Genomic DNA, 15,693 nt, shown 5'->3' on the forward strand with positions numbered 1-15,693 from the left:
TTTTCACTTCTCTCACCTTTCTTTTCAGGATACGGCAAAACCAGTTTGCTTTCACACCTGCCTTTTAAATCTAGAGCTTAACTTATAGGTCTATTTGGAAATATATGGTGCATCTTATTTTTTCTAGGTATGTTGGAAATATCATAGGACCCTTTCCCCAACCAACAAGAGTCACTGAGTGAAATGGAAAGTGCCTAAATTTGATAAAAGCAAATGAATGAATGAATGAATGAATGAATGAATGAATAAATAAATAAATAAATAAATAAATAAATATTTTCCTTAACCCTTTCACATATTTTTCCTCCCTATCAATCTGCTGAACCTCACTTCTGAAACTATTCGCATTTGATTTGTGGATAGAATGTCCAACATATATACACACAGATATTGTGGCTGATTCATGGATTTTATTTTGGATTTAACTTCTACTGTTTAGGCCAGGGGTCTTCAAACTTGACAGCTTTAAGACTTGTGGACTTTAACTCCCAGAGTTCCTCCTCCAGTCATGTTAGCTCAGGAATTCTGGGAGTTGAAATCCACAAGTCTTAAACTTGCCAAGTTTGAAGACCCTTGGTTTAGGCTGATATATCACTAAGCTGATAACCCATTCAAACATTCTGGAGGGTCAGCACTTTTATTATTTTTTAGAATTATATAACATCTTCATGAATGAATGTGGTGTTCTGTGATTTGAAACTATCAGAATTTTTTCTTCCCACTAAAATTTTCCTTCCTCTGGGTATCACTCCTTCAACAGAGCAGGGTTATTTGTTATTTGTCCATGAGTGATGTATCCACTGCTTCTAGATTCCTTTCCAGATTCTCTATCGCTAACCAAGTTCATGCTTACTCACATTCATGAAGGGATGACCAATGAACGAAAGATTAGACACACAGAGAGATTTCTCATATTAAGAAATAACGTAGTAATAGCTCTCCATATAAATCTTCTGGAGTAGATAGAAATTGGCAGTCGTATTTAAGGATGCTCCAAATTCAGCTAATTCTGAAGTGTTAGATTGGGTTTTTCATGATGATACAAATTGTGTTAGAATATTTTTAGCATGTCACCAAGTATGATATGGCTTTTCCAGAAAATTAGAGCAAGTTTAATTTCTCTGTTTGGTTAATATAAAATGGGTGAAAGCAGAGGAGCCTCATAATCAGCATGCCAGCATGTGTAATTCCATGATGTACTAAAAATCCTAATTCAAATTAATATGTGTTTTATCATCGATTTTTTTTATTAGTCCATTTTTTTAAAAAAATGTCCATCTCAGGTTCAAGGAACCAGAAAGGGCACGATGAACCGTTCAGATTTGTATATTTTTTTATGCTCATCTAGAGAGAGGAATCTTGCCAGACCGAAGCACACACTACACAAATACTAGATAAATTCTGTAAAGTTTAGGAAGGGTCTCCCTTTAGCCTCTTACTCCCCACAAAGGATTCAAGGCTATTCAATTTCACTCTTTTCAAAAACTCAGTGTCAGATTCCACCACAGTTCCTCTAAGAAAATAGAGCTATTATGGAGCAAGTATATTGCTGTTGAAACATGATGTATGACAAAAGGATTGTCATCTGAATGTTTTTGCTTTTGTGTTTCTGGTTAGGCAACACAATTAAGCCCCAGCCTTGCCAGTAGGAGTGATAATTAGCACTTTGTTTAATAGTCTTAGTTAAATGTCTGTGAGGCCATAAACTATAAGCCACTCAGCTTTGTGCATTGTATTGCCCAAGAATGATCCTAAGGTTGTGATGGTAATTTATGTTCATGAAAGAATATCTTTCTATAGGGGATATGAACCATCCCTACCTGACATATGGGAAAAACCTCTCTCTTTTGTATATTGTATAAAGTCTGAGAAGACTAGTGTCCATTTTGCATTTCCATGCAAGTGTGTTTCTCCATTAATTTTCTTCTTTTTATATATATATTAAAATAGCTCTCCAACTTACAAATATTAAGTTTATCATGCCTAGTATTAAAGTATGATGTTGAGTCCCTATCTTTAATATCTATTTTATTTTGTTCTATCCAAGAAGACTGTATGCAAACATTCTTGTTTGAAAACACAGGAGCTTGCTTAGGCATCTGGTCTCTCGTATTCACATTGAGTTGTGCTTTAATTTATAAGTGTTGACAGATTCTTAGCACCTTAGCTCAAGAATCCCCTTTTTTGTAATTGTTCCAGAAATAAGAGCTAGCTACATGACAACTTTACTAATTTATGTGTATCCTTCTCTGATTCATTTAAAGCAAAATTAGTCATGAGGATAGAAGTAGGCATTTGCTTGATTGTAAAGCCAAATCCAGTCATTTATCTCACAACAACTTAGTGTAAAACTAGCCAAGGCATAAAGTTGGCCCAATTTTGAAAGATGCCACTCAAAAGATAAATAGACTAGTATAAATTTGCTTGTGTGGTTAGGCCTGAAAAAAAAGTTATACTACTCCCCCTGGTGCACAGTAGCATCCCTGTTTATACTTCTTTCTTTTCTTTTTATATAATTTTGATATTATATTTGATTTATTTTTGGGTGGATTTATTTATTGACATTTTAGATCATGAATCCACTATGAAAATGTCGACAATACTTTTTTTTCCAGCTAGAGTACTTTTCTATTCTAGATTGGTTCATTACCTCAAGGAAGTTCATAATTATTGTTCTGCAATCTACTAATAATGTATTTTAAATCCATACATCATGGACTAGCCATGTCTGTCCTGTGTCTTCTGACTCCAAACCCTTTTTCTCCTGCTATTCTCTATTTGAATCTATGGCTGAGTCAACTGACGTGACTAAATAACTTTACATATTGAGAAACTGATAGGACGTTGTATGTAATCATGATACATTGCTACATTGCTACTTTATTAGTAAAGTTCCATGTCTTTTGGTACAGTAACCCAGTCTGACTGCTATGTGAGTTTATACTTACCTACCGCTTCAGTGAAAAGGATGAAGACACAGACCATCAAAGATTCTAAGGATCCTGTGTGGAATGAAACTTTTCACTTCAGAATTCAGAATAAAGTAAAGGTAAGGTAATTCTTGGAGCTGTGTTCTAACACATTTACAAAGTACCAAGTGTGACAGGCTGTCCTTGTTTGGGTGGAGGAATAAAGTCAAGATGGTAGCTGTGATTGTGCAATTGAAACCCTGCCCCCTTTTATCTCTGACACATTTTAAGAAAGGGTGGGGCTTTGATCATGTGATCATGGATGCCATATTGATTATTTTTACATCCCTCTTCTTTCCAATCAAATGCCATTGAAGGCCCAACTTCTATGTTGAAATTCTCAGGTGTTTTTTTGGGGGGGATCCCTTTTATACTCAATAATGTAGAGAGGCTAAAACTATGAAATGAGAGTTTTGAAAAATTTGTGCCTGACTGCATACTTTTAAAATAATATCTCCCAATATTTTAAGTTCTGCTTGCCATTCACCAGTCACTTCAAGTAACCATAAAACTAGAGCAAACAAAAGGACTGTGGACCAATCCATCCAACAAGATATGAATTACCAATGGTAGTCAAGAATCAGACCTGAGGCAAGAGACAATGCAACAGTGGAAATTTGCCATTTTGTTTCCCTTGTTTCCTCACAACAAACAACAATGAAACACACACCTGATGCATCTTTCACTCATCTTTCAAGCATTTCAAACAGCATTTGAAAATACTCAAACTGTGTGGTGCACCTACTTGCAAAATTTTCTCTATTGCCTCCACATGTCTGTTCAAGCACAGCAACTTTATTCCACTAATAGACACAGTAGGAGAGTTCTCTATGCAAATCTACTGAGACCAAAACAGCTGTGGGGGGGGAAACCCTCAAGGCAGAGTAGGCCTAACTTCTCCTCATTTCTTACTTGTAAGAAATGTTTGTTCCCTGGATCAATAGCAGTTATGGATAAATTGCCTGGAGTCACTAGGAGTTGGGAGAAAACAAACAAACGAATAAAATCTTGCTCCTTTTGCATTTTTAAAAAGTTTCATGGAAAACTCTACAAATCCATATGGATTCCCATATGTAATTTCATGTTAATAAAATAGAACTTTTCCATGACTACGCTGTAGTATGTGCAACAGGGCCCTGGGGCTACTGGGCTAAGCTTCACCTGGATTTCTACAATAACTCACATCTTGTCATTTTAATGGCAAGGAAGTCCTGTTATGTGGAAAGCTACTATTGTTTGATGGATTGTATAAACAATAACAATAAATATTTATGTAGTCAGGATCTACAGTTAGAAATAAAAACAAAGTCGCCTACAGGAGCTGCGGTTGTTTATTTATTTATTTATTTATTTTTATTTGTCAATTGCTTACAAGATAATAGATATAAGTAAAAACATAGTTATGAATACATGGATGCATATAAGAAAAAATAAAAAATATATAAAAGAAACAATAGGACAGGGACGGTAGGCACCTTGGTGCGCTTATGCACACCCCCTACAGACCTCTTAGGAAAGGGGTGAGGTCAATAGTAGACAGTCTAAGGTTAAAGTTTTTGGGGTTTGGGGAAGAAACTACAGAGTCAGGTAGAGTATTCCAGACATTGACCACTCTGTTGCTGAAGTCGTATTTCCTGCAATCAAGTTTGGTGCGATTAACCTTGAGTTTGTATCTATTGTGTGCTCTTGTGTTGTTATGGTTGAAGCTGAAGTATTCATTGACAGGTAGGACATTGCAATGTATGATTGTGCAGTGGTTAGAATGCAGTATTGCAGACTAACTTACTGCTCACTGCCAGGAGTTCAATTCTGACTGGCTCAGCATTGATTCAGCCTTCCTTCAGTTTGAAGTTCATAAAATGAGGGCCCAGATTGTTGGGAGCTGTGTATTGTAAACTGCTTAGAGAGGACTGTAAAGCACTACAAAGCAGTATATCAATCAATCAGAATAGAGTTGGTAGGGACCTTGGAGATCTTCTAGTCCAACCCCCTGCTCAAGCAGGAAACCTATACCATTTCAGACAGGTGGCTATCCAGTGTTTACAGTGATGAAGAAGCTATAACTTCTGAAGGCAAGCTGTTCATTGGTTAATTGTTCTCACTGTTAGGAAGTTTCTCCTTAAAATAATAGAAAATACACTGCTCAGGATTTAGATTTTAAGCAGTGGTTTGCTTTCCAAGCTTGTTTCAATTTAATTTCTGAATGTTTCGTTACCAGAGTAGGTAACATCAGCAACATGATTTTCTTGTTTGATTCTCCTTAGCTGATAAATGTCTTGTGGTTAGTTGATCATGTGATTAGTTGTTCGTGTGGAGCTATATTTAAATTCTGAGCAGCTGATTGGTTCTCTTGTTGATTGGTCATTATACGTAAAAAATCCAAAACCATTCAAATGACCAATCATTTATAAGCTAAGGAGAATAAGACAAAAAAAAAAATCCTGCTGATGATGTTACCTAGTCTGGTAACAAAACATTCAGAAATTAAATTAAAACAAGCTTGGAGTGCAAGCTACTGCCAAAAGTTTCTCCTTCTCTCCTTAGTTTCTATCCATTGTTTCTTGTCTTGCCTTCTGATGCTTTGGAAAATAAATTGATCCCCTCTTCTTTGTGGAGGCCCCTCAAATACAGAAATATTGCTATCAGGTCACCCCTAGTCCTTCTTTTCTCTAGTTATATCCAGGGGTGGGATTCTACCAGTTCGCACCTATTTGCTAGAACCGGTTGTTAACATTCTAAGCAGTTCGGAGAACCAGTTGTTAGAAGAAATTACTGGCCTAATCCTGTAAGGAAGGCAGGAAGGAAACATTCTGGTGTTGCTTACAGAAACTGCCTTTCCGTTAACCCTTATTACATTCTTGGCAGGACTAGACTTCCTATCTCAGGAACGTCTCTGGAGTTTTTTCCCCCTCCTTTGCTGGTACTTTGCTTGTGTGGAGTGACCATTCAAAGTTACAATGGCACTGAAAAAAGTGACTTACGACCATTTTTCACACTTACGACTGTTGCAGCATCCCCATAGTCATGAGAGGCCAGGCGAGGAGATGCGTGCCTCGATGTGAAGGATATTGAGTTGGCCACACCCAGCCAATAACCACCAAGCCATGTCCACCCAGTCACATAACCACCAAGCCATGTCCACTACCTAAGCCATGCCCACAGAACCGGTTGTTAAAATTTTTGAATCCCACCCCTGGTTATACCCAATTCATGCAACTGTTCTTCATATGTTTTTGTCTCTAGGCCTTTAATCATCTTAGTTGCTCTTCTTTGCACTTTCCCCAAACTCTCAATGCTATTGCCATGTGCTAAACTAAGCTAAATTAAGCTGAGCTGAGCTAAGCTACGCTACGCTAAACTAAAGTAAACTAAGCTAAACTAAGCTATTGCTAAGTACTAATAGCACTAACTGCCAAGTGTTGTTCCTAAATGCTATTGTTACATCCAGTATAATTGCTCCATTATTTTTTGCAAAGAAATGTTCACTCTTTTGTTGTCTAAACACAATGAAACATCAAGGGGGGTGGGGAATAATCTGAGACAGGATGCTAGCCTAAATCACGTATAGAACTCTGAAGTTCTTTTCGTTGTTTTTTCTCCAGAATATTTTAGAATTTAATGTCTACGATGAAGACACAATTACAGAAGATGACCACCTCCTCACTGTTATGTTTGATGTATCTAAAATCCAACTTGGAGAAACCGTTCCCCTGAGCTTTCAGCTGAATCCAAAGGTGACTGCTCAACTTAACAAGCCTGCTTCTTCCACGGGGTGGAAAAGACACGTTTTCTCTTAGTTTTCACAACATTCTCGCTCTGCTAATGTGGAGCCATATTAAAAGTAGACATTTGGCCTGCAGAAGATAGTATTTTTCATATCAAATATGTAACTTTGAGCTGCAGCTAGTCACCAATAGTTTTTTGGATTATTTTTTTTTTGTGAGCTAAAAAAAGTCTTTGAATTTGTACAATGTAGGAAAGATTCTCGATTTTTCAAGGGCAGAACTTCCCTTTAGTGATAACAGTAAAGCCCCCATAGCTTTCCCCTGGGATTTAATGGAAGCATGGGCAGACAGGGTAGCTACAGGCCATCAGACAGGTGACTAAACAATGAGAAACAAGACATTCAAATAAATCCAGAAACATCAAAATTAACTCCTAATCAATTACAAATACATATAAATCCAACACTTTTTACAGCAGTCTAAATGAGGACTGATAGAAGATAAATGCAGAATTTTCTCTAATAGAAGAAAAACTCAAGAGATTTTTCTTCACAGTATTGCTTCACAGTAATGCGAGCCGTGTCCATTCTCCTATAAATATTTCGGTCTGGAGTTGAGAAGTTTTAGAAAAATCAGAGATATGGACACCAATGTCACTCCAAAGTGATAGCCACATGAATAGCCTTTAAATTAATTAATAATTTAAAGATTAATAATAAACTATTTCCATATTTATTTCCATTTCTTCTTTCATTTTGGATGGCAGATCCTTTATCAGGAGCATAGACACACAGATGAGACAAGTAATAACATGTGTGCCACAATGTCTTTGTGCAAATGATACAAATGACATGCAAATTGGATGTTTTTATTTGATTTGCTGTGATGTCTGTAACAACACTGTGGCTTCTACTGGATGCCTCTGGTTTTTTTTACAAAAAAAATTACAAGAAATATTTGTTTTGTTTTTACTTTTCTACTTCTTAGGTATGTTCATCACACTATCTGTAAAAATATTCAGTAAATATTGTACATAAGAGGCAATGCATTACCTTGTTGAGTTATATCGGTTTCCCTGAATTAGTCATCTATATTTAACTTGTGGGTGTTGGAGGCAGTAGTACTGATGGGGAAAAGACCTGGTTGGATTGCATGTTTCTGCAAAGGAACCTTATTTAAGCATTAAAAGGGCTTATTACTAAAGGAATGTGCAGAAATGTATAAAAATATGAAATATTGCATTTATTTTATATTTTCAGGGCAATGAGGAACTAGAAGTTGAATTCACAATGGAGAGCTGGTAAGAGCAAAAATGGAAAGGTGAACCATACAAGAGAATTGCCAGCATAGACAGCTTGCTTTAGACCTTACCTACTAGATACTACTGTCAATATGCATCCAGATTTAACACATCTGGCAATAATAGAAAAGTATCATTTTCCTCAGTGATCACAGTATCAGGATTCCGGCAGTTACTCCAATTAAATCATGAGTCTCAAGCCAAACTTCCAAAACTTCAAAAGGATTTATTGGGAGTTAACATGTCCGGCACTGCCTGGGTGTAGCCGACTCTGAGACACATAATTCATTGTCACCCTTGACCCTGGTTTCCCCCTACCCCCTGGGTGTATCATAATTCATATTCTCCAATGGGACACATCCATACCCAAGAATCATCAATCATGTTCTCCAGTTAGAATTTTGCGTGGCAGAAACTTCAGTCACCTAGTTACTATCTTTGAAAACTATTTATGGAATGCACTTTCAGTTTCCAAGCTGCCTCACTGCTCTTTCAAACTCTTCCCCCCCTCCCTTTCTGTTGGCAACTCTAAAAAGACCATAGAAATATTTTATAAGTTGACACATAGTAGTTCTAGCAGCCCTTCTATCTTGCTTCCATTTTTTTCTGGAAAGAATACCATATAAAGGGCTTTTGAGTTAAAAACCTAGATACTCCTTGATGGAGACAATGAGACCATGTTCCTCCTCGTTAAGTCCAATGAATATCTAGTTTGAGCAGTCAAGCTATGGAGTTGACGCATGGAAGTTTATAAGCATGTCAGAAGGAATATTGTCCTGGCTTCTTAAAACATTGACTGAAATAGTGTATATTTTTTTCCCTTTTCAGCCCTGATGTTCCAGAAAAAATTCTTACCAATGGAGTCTTAGTGGTAATTTTTTATTCTACTCTAGCTCTTGAATTGAATAGCTGGTGAAGGGAAGGGTCTTAAACTGAGGATGCTCAGCTTCCGCCCATCTTAACATTCCTCTGGGTAGAAATTGTTCACTTGGACAATTTACTGACATATTTGTCTTGGAACAAGCCTGGGCTAGAAGACACATTCTCAGTGCCAACTTCTACATCAGATCTTCCTCAATCTTGAGAGCTTAGAAAACAGCAAATATTTGTACTGCATTATTTTTTTTTTTATATTGGTATGGAGATCGCTATCAAGAAATTGCACTCAGATCAAGTTTTGCATCTCAACATATTCTATGCATTTATCCATTATAAAAATATATTGTTACATTTATAAATATTTGCCCATGATAGCCTGTTCTAAGGCTTAAATAGGTTAGGACAAGAGATTGTATTACAAAATCTGGATGAAACTTTTCCCCCCTATTGTTCAAAAGATAATACCTAGCTGGAAAATTGAGCAATGTGTTGCCAGGTGTGGCTATACAATCTTGTATTCAGGAGGAATGATGCTGCAAATAACAACAGCTCCACAGTTATAAAAGATAACTGTGTCACAATGAAAAAAAAAATCCTGAATTCTGAATTTGGTGCAATTAGCTGAATTAGAACTAGTGTGTAAAATTGTACTTCTCCAAATTTATCAAGCAAAACAGTAACCAGTAGAAAGAAAGGCAGGAAGCAAAGCATGCACACAAGAGTAAAAAAGAAACAAACATAAAAATTAAGATGAATCAAATATTAAATATAATCTGACTAGTATGGGCCAGACACACTCTCTCAGCCCAGCCCAAGGTATGACAGGAGGTGGAAGGTGTAGTATGTATGTGCACCACTTTGAGTTACCTAGAAAGTAATAACAAGGGATAATTTTTAACAACAACAAAAACAACAAAACAACAACAGTAATAATTTCTGGCAGCAACCTGTATCAAGCATCAATGCCAGTCAATGATATTTGTGATACATTTTTAAATGTTTAGTTGACTGAGTTTCATGTTTAAGAGAATAAAAGAGATGATGATGATGATAATAATAATAATAATAATAATAATAATAATAATAATAATAATAATAATAATAATAATAATAATAATAATAATGATGTACTTGGTTGATAACTAGGATGCTGGCAGCAACCCGTATCAACCATTAGCACCAGTCAAGTAATATTTGTGATGCATTTTGGAATGTTCAGTTGACTAAATGAATAAAGTATATAATAATAACAACAACAATAATAATTAACATATAAATTAGGCTATCTTAGATATTGAAATGATTCAAATTGTCCCAGAATGAATAAAAATGAGTAATTGAGTGGATTAAAATGGATAATTGAAAAATGATTTACAAGTTAAACCCCACACTTCCGAAAGTATAAAATCCAGGAATCTCCTTCTGTTTCTATTATTTCTAAGACATACAGGTACTTTGGAAGACAGAAAACAAGCAGATGAGCTGGACATACTTTTAGATGTTGTAGTATCTGATCCCCCAGTCTGGGGGAAGGAGAAATAATGATGGTTTTGCTAGCCTTTCACACCTACTAGGGCTGCTTAAATCCTGTGGAAGGATTTACTCAAATACTTGTAAATTTAAATTCTAAACTTAGACAAGTCAAGCCTAAAGCATATTTTGCAATCTGGAAGCAAATGAAAATTCACTAGAAAGTAGAAAGGGAAACCGTTTCAAAAAATGAAAAGACCATGATTAATTATTCCTTCACGTGCTTCATTTGTGCATATTCTTAGCACAGTGCTTATAAATAAATTCAGTGCTTAAAACCTGATGTCTTATGTACCATTTTAATTTCATGTCATTCTGCATAACAGACTCATGGGATAGAAGTATAAAAAAATGTAACTTTGCCCAATACAACATCTTTTATTATTGCATTTTTAAAATAACACATCTTATACAGTCTCGTGAAGTTGCCTGTTTAGAAGTTCAAGTGAATGGGGGAAGAAGAAACGGTATCTTACCAGGTAAATTACAACTTTTTATTTTTATATTATGCAAGAAGGACTGATTAGTATTTTGTTTTTTTCTCTGCAAGCTGTTCCCTTCACGATCCATATTGAACCGCTATGAATTTATGGAATATTTAAAAACATTTTCATTTCATTAGTAACATTTCAGAAAAGTAAAATGTTGACAAACAGTGCATCTTCTGTCAGCAAAATTCAGAATTAATTTGGATTAAATGGGGGAAAAGGCATGCGTGAAACCTAGCAAAGAGGTTTTGACTTTTATTAAAAAGTGTTGACAAACTTAAGTCAACAATTTTGGGCCTTATCATTCAAAGCATTTTGGATAATTGCTGAACTGAACACATAATTAATACATTTTGTCATTTTAGCAATTTATTTTAGACATCCCCTTCTCCATTTAATTTTAAATGTAAATTTTTAAAGGCTTCTATAAGACAGTTGACTATATTAAATCTAGAAAGATTTTTCTGCTGATGGATTATCTAGTGGGATCAGAAAAAGGGCAATTATTTTCCCATGACAATCCATCATACACTTTCAAAAGTCCTACAATACATATATAAAATATGCCAGTATATGTATCAATTTATTTTTGTCTATTTCTATAATGGGACATCTTTATTAAAATGGATTTATTTGGATTTAAATATGCAACTGAAATTTAAAAAACTGCATGTAACATTTATCTAACAGTTGCAACCATGTCCATTAAAATAGTGAAATTGTTACTACATTTCTGAAAGGAAAGTAAATGTTATTCCTATTACTACAGAGGAGGGAATCTACTCTAAGTTTATGTACTGAATGTATGGTTCAGATGAAATACAAAAATGTAAAGTAAGATTCATAGTTCACCTACAAGATTCATCAGAGACATATAAAACAACATCAAGTCTATTCATTGTGAACTGTGGCCTATCCCCAGCTTCATAGAACATTTTGTGTTTGTGTTTGTAACGCCCAACATTTAGCAAAACTCGCTATAAACAGTGGGGTGCTGCCTATGGTTGTGCAGATTTGGTGAAATCCATAGAAAAAGATCTGATCTACCTGTATCTCATGGAAAAAGATCAGATCTGTATCTGTCTTCATTTTATCATTCCTTCCCAAAGATGTTATAAAGAATTGCTTTTGTGAAATGCAATAAAGGATGTAACACCTCGTGAAATTTAAAACCCCTTTTGATCTGAAATGCCAAGTAGTTACAATATTTAATTGCATCCTAATATAGCAAACATTCTTAATAATTCATATTTTGCACCCTAGAACTATGCTGAAGTCTGTTACTTAAGACAGGGACAATATTATCTTACCTTTTCAGGGGTACAGGGCAATAAAATGAGAGAATCTGGAGCGGCCTATGAAAATAAGATGCCCAAAGCAAAGAATCACATGACATCTCCTTCCTCTTGGCAGTTGTATGTTATTTCAATACCAGAACAATACCCTTCAATATTCCTCCTGGGGTGGCTGGCCGGACACTAAAGGAGCAGTCTGCTTCCATATATGTCATCTTACTCTATCTTGCGGCAATGGCTAATTGTGAAGATGGTTATTCATTCTTTGATATTTGACCACTGTTTTCAATATCTAGATTTGGTCTGTTACATGTGCTCTTAGATACATTTTTTTTAAATATCTCTCAAAACCATTTTGCATGTTTTGATATTCTTCATATTCTAAAGGGACCACTAAATATGTTATGCTGGAATCCACATATCAACAGAATATAAATTTGATTTATGCTGCTCTCCAATCTAATGATTGAATCAAGTGATCAGGGAATGAAGTTCTACTTACAGAAAGAAGTGTGTGTGGGGATTAATTCCCTTGGTTCTTGTTAAGTTCTGCTGGGGATTAAAGTGGGATTAAAGATCTCTTCTCTTCTCTTCTCTTCTCTTCTCTTCTCTTCTCTTCTCTTCTCTTCTCTTCTCTTCTCTTCTCTTCTCTTCTCTTCCCTTCCCTTCCCTTCCCTTCCCTTCCCTTCCCTTCTCTTCCTTCCTTTAAGAAACTTTTCATTAATCAAGGAATCTAAATGGCGTCTTCAATGTTTGAGCATATTTTATAGGATCATTAATTAATCACAATCTTGTTTTGTCTTTCCTTTAGAAAGAACTTTTACTCTTTCAGTGAATGGATCCTATGAAGAAGCTGAAAATCTCACTTTAGGTTACTGGCTTTGTCCTGCTTCTCCTGCTAAATTTCACTATATCAAATACAACCAATCAGACCTTAACATTGAATTTCCAAGAAGACAGTTCTGTGCAGTAAGTTGCTTGTCTCCACATGCTCATAGCCTGTACCTATCTGAGAGTTTGTTGCATAGCTGTGTTTCCACAACTTTGTTGGGCCAGGGAGGCCTCCAGTAGCTGAGTCACTTCTCTTTCAACGGCTGCTCCAGGGGAAAATTTGCAACTAAATTCTTAATACTGTTCCCCAATCCTGACTGCTAGATTTAAAGCACAGCTTAGTGTCTTTAATGCCAATACCTATTTTTACTCCACCCCATAAAACAAACCTGACATGGCAATTTTGAGGTAGGACTGGGGCAGTAGTTGGAGAATCATTTTTTTTTTTTGTATAACCTCATTGGAGGGAATGGAAGTAAGAGGCATGGTGGCTCAAGTGGCTTAATGACTCTGGAGATGATCTCAGCTCCACAGATCGAGCCCAAGCACTGCACGGCAGGATGAACTCCTGCCACTTGCTTCACCTTCTGTCCACCTAACAGTTCAAAATCATGTTCTATGCAAGTAGATAGATAGGTACCACTTTGGTGGGGAGAGAACTGGTGTTCTGTGCATGTAGTCTGATTCCTGATGGCTCTGAACCTTCCTTGTTGCGGCGCCCACTTGTGAAGCAGCTCCAGGAAAGGGGACCTTGAGGGATGCTTCAGGAAGAGCCACACTTTCTCTCTTGTGTGAAGCCAGCTCGCCCTCTTGTGTTGTACCTGGGAAAGCGCACAAGTGTGTCCTATAACAGGGGTGGTACCTTGGCAAACTACTACTCTACAATTGCATTGTGCTCTCCTGGATACTGTAACAACACCATATGATGATGATGATAATGATTGGAAGGAGGGCACATTGTTCAATTTCTTGGCATCTGTGATGAGAATGCTTACCAGTCAGTACAAATGTGACTTTGGGGCTGGATGGAAATGCCTTATAATTCTTAGTAGTTTGATGGGGGAGGAAACAAACATTTAGGCTGAGCAATGGACTGCCATCAAAGAACACTCATTAGTAGTCAATCAAGAACACTTCCAAAAACCAGAACAAGGCCAAAGTTGCTTAAATAGCCGGAAAAGAATTAGTGGTGAGCCAACCAGTGGTCATTCCACTTCCTGGCTATCAAATATTCCTTCATGATCACTACAGCTATTGTAGCCCCAGCCAATTCCTTGTCACACTTTTTCCTAGCAGAAATTTATTTATTGAACTTCAAATAACTTCATCACAGTCATTAACCAGCAGCACTTATGTATTTTATATGCAGATTTCCAGAGGAAGCAATGAATCAACGACTGTTCCTTTGAACTCACTTCCAATAAATGACAAAGTGATGATAACACCAGTAAGAATCAGCTATTACCTTTTTAGGACAAAAATATGCAAATATACTTTTAGTTCAAAGAGATAATATGAAAACATGCTTACCAAGGTTGGGCAAAGGTTGGGCAAAGAGGGCCAGTGTTTTCACTGTATGTGACTATATCATAATACTCAATGTTATTGGCTTCTAACATGCCACTTGTACTGTCATCTTCATAGGAATATTTTTTCTTTCTTATTATTCCTGTTGTTTGATGTAACTTTTAACCATAGTCCAGAGTATGCTAGCCTTTGTCGCATTATGCAGCACCGGGGGGGAAGGAGGATATAATTGAGTAAAGAGTTTCAGATATTACCAACTTTTCTTTATAACTTAGTATTTCAGCTAAGCTTCTCTTATTGCATTGTGATTTGGGTTCAATAGTTCTTTTGATCACTAGTCAGTCATGAAGTAAATCTCGCATTTTCATTTGCCTAATTTAAATTTAAAAAATTAATAAGAAACAAATAAAGATCTACAATATAGTTATGAACCTACATGATCTTGTTAGATGGCTTTTCTAATGTCTATACAAATTTATATCAGGTAAATCTGACTGGATCTTTAATTATTTATTTAATTATTATATCAAACTTATAATTATTATGTTAAAATTTAGATCTGGGGGAATATATGTGAGGGTTAATCTATCCAATTTTGAGAGAAAGTTTCCAATTAGCAACACTGTAAGATGAAGGCAATTGCTTGTGCCTAATTCTTTGCACATTGAGACTCTTACTGAGCCACAAAGATATTGAGAAAGTAGAATGTATTCTAAAACTGAAAGAAATGAAAGCATAAACATCCTCTAGCATTTAACCTCCGTTTATTTCTTACCTTTTTTCAAAGGACAAAATAATTGATTTGAGCGTGAAGGCAAAGGAATGGTAAGGAGGCATTTTATAATCCTGAACTATAATTTCACACATATTGTCTAATTCTTTTGGTCTTAATATGTCTTGCTTTAATGTAGTACCAACCTAATGTGATTTTATTATGAAAAGTAATTTTAACCAGCTGACAATATGTTGCCTAGAAGAGTGAATAGCAGGACTCATAAAAGCCATAAACCAACCGATACACTATCCGCAAATTTATGAAGAATGATGATGTTTTTATGTTATGTCTTATGTTATGTTTTATGTGTTTTTGTTTGTTGTTAAAATCAATAAAACTTTTACCAAAAAAAAAAAAAAAAAGTAACCATGAGC

At 35.8% G+C, this 15,693-nt stretch overlaps 1 protein-coding gene across 1 annotated transcript in view; it reads left to right on the top strand.

Moving 5' to 3' along the window:
- LOC113414236 (cytosolic phospholipase A2 epsilon-like) overlaps positions 1–15,693 on the top strand; it is a 45,405-nt gene that overhangs the window by 10,699 nt on the left and 19,013 nt on the right. The window contains exons 3-10 of the mRNA XM_026671007.2: positions 2,913–3,049; positions 6,572–6,703; positions 7,954–7,994; positions 8,823–8,865; positions 10,819–10,882; positions 12,998–13,155; positions 14,387–14,464; positions 15,332–15,369. Of these exons, the coding sequence (XP_026526792.2) occupies positions 2,913–3,049; positions 6,572–6,703; positions 7,954–7,994; positions 8,823–8,865; positions 10,819–10,882; positions 12,998–13,155; positions 14,387–14,464; positions 15,332–15,369 (691 nt within the window). The remainder of the gene's footprint in view (positions 1–2,912; positions 3,050–6,571; positions 6,704–7,953; positions 7,995–8,822; positions 8,866–10,818; positions 10,883–12,997; positions 13,156–14,386; positions 14,465–15,331; positions 15,370–15,693) is intronic.

This window comes from Notechis scutatus, chromosome 1 (assembly GCF_049901735.1).
Source record: "Notechis scutatus isolate UNSWTSFEM ecotype Mainland chromosome 1, rNotScu1.2, whole genome shotgun sequence".
Classification (NCBI taxonomy): domain Eukaryota; kingdom Metazoa; phylum Chordata; class Lepidosauria; order Squamata; family Elapidae; genus Notechis; species Notechis scutatus.